A 10,145-nucleotide genomic window follows, 5' to 3' on the forward strand; every position below is an offset into this window, starting at 1 on the left:
AGTTAACTATATTTTACTCCCAGCTCTACCACCAAAATCACTATGCAGTCTCTAGCGCTATGTAATTCTGTATGCCTGTTTCCCTCTTCCTGGACAGTAAATTGTTTTTACAGGTTCTGATTCTGCAAAGACTTGTGCACTTCGGAGTTACTGTGGCTACTCACAGTGTGTAATGTTAAACTCATGTTAAGTCTTTACAATATAAGGCTCCAGTTCTGTAAAGTCTTTTGGGAGGAAAGACCATTTCTTCATGAGTTTTTACGGAGCCTACCACTATGGGGCCTGTCAGGAGCCTCTGGGTGCTACTGTTAATATAAAGACTTGCTTTCTAAAGATGAAAACCACTAGTATTATAGGATTTAAATTCTGGTTTGTACTTAACACTGGGGATCATTTTTAATTATTAATAAAATGGTTACATTAAATTACAGGCACAAGGTATCTATGCAAAGAAATATGACTGGAAAAAAACAAATTAGCCGAGGCATTAGGCGGAGCACTAATTATCAGCTGGAGCCAGCCAACAGCAACTGGGTAGATAGGTAGAGCAAATTGCCTCAGCAAAAAAAGTGTTGATTTCTGCAAACAGGGTGACCATCTGCGACTCCAACCCCTGCCCTTCCCGGACAGAGAAAGAGTACAGAACATCTGGGACACTCTCCTCCCTCCCCCAGTATCAGGGGGTAGTGAAACTTCCTTTGAGGAGGGAAATCTATTACCTACCCTGAAAAAAGCAACAATCCAACCCATACTAATGAAACCACCACGCTACACTAGCGGCCTTGCAAACCATCACAGGCTGTCCAACCTTTTTTCTAAGCGAGCTAACCGAAGACAGCAAAACACAGCACGAGCACTACCTGTCTGCGGCTAGTACCCTAGAGCACTCTTAGTACGGTTTCAGGCCAGGATAGGAGACTGAGGGTATGTCTACACTGCAACTAGACACTGAGGACTGGCTCATACCAGCCAACTCAGGCTCACAGGTCTCTGGCTGCCGGGCTGTTTCATCGAAGCACAAACTTCTGGGCTTGGGCCGAAGCCTGGGTTCTAGGACCCTGAGTGGTGGAAGGGTCCCAGAGCTCAGGCTCCAGACCGAGCCAGGAAGTCTACACTGCAATGAAACAGCCCCGCAGCCCCAGCCCAAGTCGCCTGGCATGGGCCAGCCCCTGGTTTTTCACTGCAGTTTAGGCATACCCTGAGACAGCACTTACTGCTCTTGTGGCTGATCTGTTCAATGACAAGGGCATACATACATGGCATCCAGGTGGCTCTCTCTGCAGAGAGAGAGAGAGAGAGAGAGAGAGAGACAGAAAAGTCAATATGGTCTGAAGTGCCAACAGTAAGTAGACAGCATCCAGCTCCTTCACATCAAAAGCACCTTTCCATTTTAAGGTTAAATGACTTGCCCAAGATCACAAAGGAAGTGCATGGCAAAGCCAGGAATAGAACCCATATCTCCTAAATAACAAGACCATTCTTCCTTCTGCCTGATTAAAGCCACTGGTATGGGTTCCAGAGTGCAAAATTCTAAAACAATTAAACCATAAAGATACATTTTTACTCCTAACCTCCACAGTGACTTTAAGAGCCACTAAAGACCAGCTAAAAGTGGCTTTTATAATCTTTAAGCAACCTAGTTTACTTCTGGAGGGATTCTAGGCCAACAAATTAAAAATTCTGCAAAATTCTGCATATTTTATTTGTCAAAAGAATGCAATAAGATCAATATGATTGTTTTGGTAATTTGTTTAAACTATAATACAGAAAAATTTCACAATAACTACTCAGCATTTCCTAAACACATGAAAGTTAAGTTACAAACACTTGATAACTAATACCCTGCATTCCAGTTATAATCCTGGATTTTCATTTAAATTACATTACAGAACACCAAACAGAAAAAAAAAAAAAAAAAGTAGAATGTCATTTTAAATTGCTCAGACTTTCACACACGAAAGTCATACAGTTTTGCTAATCATTGTCCTGGACCTGGCTGGGTACCTTGGGAAGTGCTTGCTTCTGATTGTCCTGAATTTTATTGACTGCTTGGTAAATGTTTTATTTTCCCTTAAAGTCTTTTTTTTTTTTTAAATTGGTAAGTAAAATAAATCCTGAGCTGTAGTCTAACCCCACTGTGTCACTTTGGCACAGGAAAAGAGTGAGAAAGCACATTAAATCTTCCTAGCTGATTCTCTTACTGTCATTTATAAGGCTTTACATCACTCTGGCAATGTAGGCGCCTTAAAACTATTACAGGTTTTATGCTCCTGGGGGAATTGACTGAGAATGGGAACAGTTAATTAACAAACAATGTTAGTTAGGCAGGCTGCTACATTTCTGCCTCAGAGAATGAGATCAATTAACTAGCAGGCAGGCTGTTACATTTCTGTCTAGGGGACAGAGCCTTCCTTGTACATAAATAAAAGCCCTATCCCTCCATGCCCGGCGAGCTGCAGTAGCAAGCAAGAGGGACAGAGTCTCTCTTGCTTGTTGGCAGGCATGCACGCCCCAGCCCTGACCCACCCCCTGACAGTGATCAACACCTCCCCCACAGGCACGCACACCCAGCCCTCTTCCCCCACAGTGATTTGTGTCTCTGAGGCTCTCCAGGCACGCTGGAACAGACACACTGCTTGGGCCGCTGGGGAAGAGGTACATGTCCCTCCGCAGGTTTTTTTTTGCATTCTTCTGTGCAGGGTGGGGCACAGAAACATGCAGGCCATATAAATTCTGTGCCCCCACAGGGGAGAAGAATTATTAACTAGTATCCCTACAGAAACATCTACCTTTATTTCACAAGATTTTACTGACACAGGGTTCTTACAGAAAGTAGCTTTATTTCTGTTGCAAAAAAAAAAAAAAAATCACATGGCTAGATTCTATAGTAGCTCTATGTGCAGAACTCCCATTTACTTGACTGTGACCTGGGAACTGGGTATGCAAAACGGCTACAGAATTTGGCCTGCAATTTTATGTTGCTGACATTCACCGATAATGCAGAACTAAGTTTCACTCTTTAAAAAGAAAACAAGAAAGTATTCTTACACCTGTCTTCCTCATTGTATGAAGGCACGACAACAGAGAGCTCCTTTGTAGGATGGTCATGTATGCTTGGTATAGATTCCTTCTTCCCTTCAGCATTTATAAAGAACTTCTCTTCTTCATGTCGATGAAGATTTGGCATTTTGGTGGCAGTTATATGGGCAACAATAGTAATCTGTGATAAAAAAAACAAATAGTATTTGTGACAATGTTTCAGTAGCAAAGTCTATATTCATTGTTTGCGTAACAGGATTCTGTTTAAGACTTAAACAAACTATTCTAATTGGCTGAACAAGGGAGGATCAAATGTAGCCCACTGATACAGCCATTCCTATTACAAACATGGTGGAGTGGTCTACTGAGGAGTGCTCTTTTATCCACTGCCCAGATCAAAAAGGAACTTTACCTATCAGGACCTTTTCTCTTCATATGGCATTAAGCTGTACTATTTTATGTAGACAAGGCAAGGCCTAAGTTTCCTGGCAAGTTGCCAATGAAATTTTCAACTGGAAAAGGTTTGAGTGGCTCTGCGATAAGGCACTGGCCCACACCACCATAAACTTGCCTCAATTAACATTCTCTAGACCATGGTGCCTGCCAGGTCTAAACCTTGTAGCTATGTCCACTGTATTTATTGATAACTATTCACTAACATTCATAGAGCATAGCAAGCATTAGCAGCAACACCTATAATATTAAGCAATTCCATACAAGAAGCAAACCTTATCATATGTAAAACTAACATTAAACTATGTAATTAAGTGTAAAAACTTTCTTTTACCATTAAAAATGCCACATACTCATAAACAGAGTGGCACACACACACACACACACACGCATATCACTGCCTCTATGAACAGACTAGTAAAGAAGAGATGGGCCACCATAATCTTCAGTAACCACAAACTTCAGTAACTATAGAATGAGGTCTTAGGGCTTACAGAAGTATGACCATAACTGAATAAGGAAAGAGGAGGAAAAAAATGAATTAAATATATAGATAATAAGTTTGCATGTCTTATAAATCCTACTTCTGGGTCTCCAGTGTGTCTAAAGTCTTATTTTCACCTTCTTATTTGTAATGAATTTGGGACAGGGACTGTTGACGTCTGTGTCTTGTGCAGCACTAGACACACTGCTGGCACTAATAAGTTCTGCTGGCTTCTCCAACAGAGCTTCCAAGTTCTTTGAACAAAATAAAATACTTAAATGATTTGTGGTTTAGATTTCCTTAACATTGGAAAAGTGTGCTTTTATCCTCAAACTAAATACTGTAATGGCTCCAGGGAACGTGATCTAGATTTAAATTTAAGTTTCATTTATAGCTTAAATTCTAAATAACACCGTTTCCTTTTACAACGGGTCACAGCAAAAATGGTTCAAGTCTGAAAGTTAGCAAGGGCAGTCTTCAGTACATTGTTTGAAAGAAACTGGTTTTAATTTAACAAAATAATGATGTTTTGAAAATTGCATAGGACCTGATCCTACAGAGCATTGTGACCTCTTTCTCACTGGCTTCAGTGGGAGCTGAAGACACTTAACACCTGCATACACTACAGAAAGTTTCCTTTGATCTATAGATATGTACTTAGGCCATGTCTACTCTATGGCAACCTAGTGAAAGTGCTGTAGCTATGTCACTGTAGTGCAGATGCTTCCTACAGTCTAGTTACTTCTGCACTGGGGTTTAAGTCGCCATAGCTACAGCACTCAGCAGTGTGAATTCTTCACACACTAAGCACTGTTAGCTCTGTCAACTTAACTTTTAGGGTTTGATACCACACACTAAGGAAAGCATGCAAAACTTTGAATGGAGCACCATTGACTTAAGTTTTCAAAAATCCACTCTTGGAGGTTAGCTTGTCAGATCAGGGCCTTAAACAGAGAAACACTATTCACATGTTCGGCAGGCATTTGTCAGTTGAGAGAATATGCATAGATTCCAAGGCCAGAAGGGACCTTTGTGATCATCTGATATGACTTCCTATATAACACACAGGCCATGGAACTTCCCCAAAATTAGAGGGGAAGCTCCTAGAGTGTATCTTTTAAAAAATCCATCCATTCTTGATTTAAAAAATATCAGTGATGGAGAATCCATCACAACCCTTGGTAAATTGTTCCAGTGATTAATTATTCTATTTAAAATTTACACCTTATTTCCAGGCTAGCTTCAACTTTCAGTCACTGGATCTTGTTATACCTTTCTCTGCTAAAGAGCCCATTTTAAATATTTGTTCCCCATATAGGTACTTACAGATTATAATCAAGCCACCCCTTAACCTACTCTTTGTTAAGCTAAATTGATTGAGCGCCTTGAGTGTACCTAAGGCATGTTTCCTAATCCTTTAATCATTCTTGTGGCTCTTTTTTCAGAATGCTCTCCCATTTTTCAATATTGTTCTTCTATTGTGGACACCAGAAATGGACACAGTATTTCACCAGTGGTTGCATCAGTGCCAAATATAGAGGTAAAATAACCTCTCTGCTCCTACCCAAGATTTCTGTTTCTGCATTCAAGGATCACATTAGCTCTTTGACCACAGTGTTGCACAAGGAACTCATGTTCAGCCAATTATCCACCATGACGATCACATATTTTTCAAAAAGAAAAGGAGTACTTGTGGCACCTTAGAGACTAACCAATTTATTTGAGCATAAGCTTTTATGAGCTACAGCTCACTTCATCGGATGCATACTGTGGAAAGTGTAGAAGATCTTTTTATACACATAAAGCATGAAAAAATACCTCCTCCCACCCCACTCTCCTGCTGGTAATAGCTTATCTAAAGTGATAACTTTTAAGGAGAGTGATGAGTGGGGTGGGAGGAGGTATTTTTTCATGCTTTATGTGTATAAAAAGATCTTCTACACTTTCCACAGTATGCATCCGATGAAGTGAGCTGTAGCTCACAAAAGCTTATGCTCAAATAAATTGGTTAGTCTCTAAGGTGCCACAAGTACCCCTTTTCTTTTTGCGAATACAGACTAACATGGCTGTTACTCTGAAACATATTTTTCAGAGTCCCTGCTTCCCAGGATAGGGTCCCCTATGCTGTAAGTGTGGCCTACATTCTTTGTTTATAGATGTACACATTTACATTTATCCATATTAAAATGCATATTGTTTGCTTGCACCCAGTTTACCAAGTAATCCAGATTGCTCTGTTTTAGTGACCTGTCCTCTCCATTATTTATCAATCCTCCAATTTTTGTGTCATCTGCAAATGTTATCAGTGATGACTGTGTGTGTTGTTCCTGGTCATTACTAAAATTATTAAATATCTTAGGGCCAAAAACTGCTGCCTGCCCGATCCCTTTAGAAAAACACCTCTGCTTGATGATGATTGCCCATTTACAATTACATTCTGAGACCTAATAGCTAGCCAGCTTTTAATCAACTTTATGTGCGCCATGTTAATTTTAGATCATTCTAATTTTTTATTAAAAAATATTGTGTGGTACCAAATCAAATATCTTACAGAAGTCTAAGTATATTACATCAATACTATTACCGTTATCAGCCAAACTCGTAATTTTATAAAAAAATTTAAAGTTAGTTTGACAGGATCTATTTTCCATGAACTCATGTTGGCTGGCATTAATTACATCACCCTCCTTTAATACTTTATTGATTGAGTTCCATATCAGCCACTCCATTAACGTGCTGAAACCAATGTCAGACATTCAGGCCTATAATTACCAGGTCATCCTGTTTACCTTTTAAAATATTGGCACAATATTAGCGGTCTTCCAGTCTTCTGGAAACTCCACTGTGTTCCAAGACTTATTGAAAATCAGTGTTTAAGAGTCCAGCGAGCGCTTCAACTAGCTCTTTTAAAACTCTTGGATGCACGTTATCTAGACCTGATGATTTAAAAATGTCTAACTTATGTAGCTGCTGTCTAACATCCTCCAGAGATACTCAGGGAATGGAAAGAGAGTTACCATATGATATAACATTTTGTTTTTTCTCCAAAATACAGAACAGAATTTTTTGTTGAACACTTCTGCCTTTTCTGATGATTGATAATTCTACCATTTCTATCCATCCATAGACCAATGTCATTGGCAGGATTCTTTTTGTTCCCAATATAATTAAAAACCTCCTTATTGTCTTTAACTCTGTTGGTCATAGATTTCTCTGTGTGTCCTTTGCTTCTCTTATCAATTTTCTATGGTTTCTAGCTTCTGATTTATGTTAAGAACTATCAACTTCTATTTTCTTCCATTTGTTATACATATTTTTTTATAGATGCTTTCACTTCCCCAGGTTGGTTTTTTAACCATGTTTCTCAACTGTGGCTTTTTGGGCATCTAGTAAAGCGTTCTTAAACAACTCTCACTCACATTTTTCTGATTAAATTCTTCCATCCAGCTGATTCAGCTCATGGTCTGCTTGTGATGCCAGCAGAATTTTAAAGTGTATAAATCTATTTCCTTCATATTTTATTTAATTTCCTTTTTGTTCAACCCTCTGCCCCAGATGAACCACTAAAAAATTAAGGGGGGGAAGGAGAGGGAGAATGGATGAATGCACACAGCTAATTCAAATACTATGTTGAGGTTGCAAGTTCAAGCACTCAACATCATGAAATTTCCAAAGATAAAGTTGATCTGACAACTCTAATTTAGCCATAGTTAACCCCACAGCTCTGAGCGCCCATGGGTGGTGGTGACCCCTGGAACTCCAAGCTGGATCCCCGGCAGCTGGACCGGGGTGGAGGAGGGGGGAAGATATGCAGCTGCCAGGCCCGGAGCCATCAGTCGCCTCAGCAGGGCTCTTCGCGGAAGCTGGACGCAGCTCCCCATTTTGTCACGAATATTTTTAGTAAAAGTCACAGACAGGTCATGGGCTTCTGTGATTTTTTTTTTAATTGCCTGTGACCTGTCCGTGACTTTTACTAAAAATATCAGTGACAAAATCTTAGCCTTAGCCATAGTGCAAACCTGTAGTATTTTTTGCTCCTCTCACTTGTTAAATTTCAATTCACCACATTAATAAGAGTAATTAAGGTTTATATTTATCAACATAAATTAGTATTGCCAAATTAACTTCTGGAATTTCTCAACTTTTGTGATTGATCTTACAATCTTAATGTTATATTAGTGTTAAGGTTTAAAAAATGTTCAAAATGATTGTATGTACAGCAATATATTCAAGCAATGTATGTGATACTGTTAACTATCAGTGGTATCTGGGTTTCCACATGCTACAGACTTCCCAGTATTCTAGAAGAGAACATTATGTTTCTAAATTATTAAAAAATAAAAAAAGACAAAAACAAAATATTTTTTGTGTTATAAAAGAAAGAAATAGAACACTGTTTGCAGTTCATTTACAAAGCCAGCTGGGTTTGTTTAGTTAAATGAGGTTTTACAATTTAAAAATATTTTGGATATAAATTAGTAGTTATTCACTGTTAGAAAAGCAGAAAAATTTGAAACTTGAACCCTGATACATTTCAGCTTTGTGGTAAGGTATCTGCAGAGATCTGTGGGTATTTTATAACAGACCATAACCCATAACATATGGAGTACCTACTACAGTCCAAAAATACCTGGCACAGTTGCAGTCACAATTCTGTCCAGTTTCGTATTTTAACAAAACTGTAGTGTTTAGATTGATAAGCCTCATGTGAGAAAGCACTTCACTGAGATTAGATAATATTGTATGAGATGAAGGATGAACACCTTTGCACACCAATTTGCCAACCCAGTGGGAAAGTCTTTATACTAGGTTCAAAGGGGGCAGGTGACAAAAGATGTAGAAATAAAGAAAATGTGCCCTTACCAGAGGGCTAGATGTTTGGGATGGAATGAACAATTACAATAGGGTCATAGGAGCAGCAAGAGGTAAAAAAGTGGGAGAATCTGTTCAACATCTTAGAAGTCTATACATAAATGCAAGGAGTATGGGGAATGAACAGAAAGAATTGGAAGTATTAGTACAATAGCTAACTTATGATTTAATAGGTATCACGAAAATTGGTGGGATGAATCTCAATTGCAATATTGGTATAGAGGGGTATAGCTTGTTCAGGAAGCTAAGGCAGACAAAAAAAAAAGGGAGTAGATGTTAGATTACACACCAAGAATATATACACTTGTTCTGAGGTCCAGAAGGTGGTGAGAGGCACTCAAGTTTAAAGTCCCTGGGTGAAGATAAAAACAGAAAAACAAACAAAGAGGGGCAAAGTCATATTAGGGATCTACAATAAACCACAACATCAGAGGCAGTGGATGAGTCACTTCTAGAACAAAGAACAGAAATATCCAAAACACAAGACCTACCTGAACATCTGTTGGAAAAGTAAAGTGTCATAACACAAAGTGTCCTGTAAATTCTTGGACTGTATTGGGGACAACTTCTTGTTTCAGAAGGTAGAGGAAGTAACCAGGGAGACATTCACTTTAAACTTGATTCTCGCTAACAGGGAAGAATGAATTGCAAATCTGAAAGCTGAAGGCAATTTCAGTGAAAGTGACAATGAAATGATAAATTTCCTAATTCTAAGGAAAGGAAGGAGTGAAAGCTGCTGAATAAGGACAATGGACTTCAAAGAAGCAGACTTTATCAACCTCAGGGAATAGTAGGTAAGGTCCCATCAGAAGAAAATCTAAGGGAAAAAGGAGTTCAGGAGAGAGTTTCTCAAAGAGACAATATTAAAGGTTCAACAGCAAACTATTCCAATGCAAAGGAAAGATAGGAATAATACTAAGAGGTTAATATGGTTGCATTAGGAGCTCTTTAATGACCATTGTGAAAATTAAAAAGGAATCCTGCAAAAAGTGAAAATAAAAACAAATTGCTAAGGAGGAGTACAGAATAGCACGAGCATGTAAGGACAAAATCAGAATGGCTCAGGCACAAAATGAGTTACGCGTAGCAAAGGCAACAAGAGGCTCTATAAATACATTAGGAAAAACAGAAAGATGAAGGAAACACACTACATAGCAAAGAAGTAGAGCTAATAATAGATAACATCAAGAAGTCTGAAGTGTTTAATGACTATTTTGCTTCAGTCTTTACTAAAAAGTTTTTATGGTGACCAGATACATAACACAATATTAAGAGTAAGGAAGAAGGAACACAATCC

At 38.7% G+C, this 10,145-nt stretch overlaps 1 protein-coding gene across 1 annotated transcript in view; it reads right to left on the minus strand.

Moving 5' to 3' along the window:
* ALG5 (ALG5 dolichyl-phosphate beta-glucosyltransferase) overlaps positions 1-10,145 on the minus strand; it is a 47,439-nt gene that overhangs the window by 35,693 nt on the left and 1,601 nt on the right. The window contains exon 2 of the mRNA XM_084644818.1: positions 3,049-3,220. Coding sequence (XP_084500944.1) covers positions 3,049-3,220 — 172 coding nt within the window. The remainder of the gene's footprint in view (positions 1-3,048; positions 3,221-10,145) is intronic.

The sequence above is a fragment of the Lepidochelys olivacea genome, assembly GCF_965140295.1.
Source record: "Lepidochelys olivacea isolate rLepOli2 genome assembly, chromosome: 1".
Lineage (NCBI taxonomy): Eukaryota > Metazoa > Chordata > Testudines > Cheloniidae > Lepidochelys > Lepidochelys olivacea.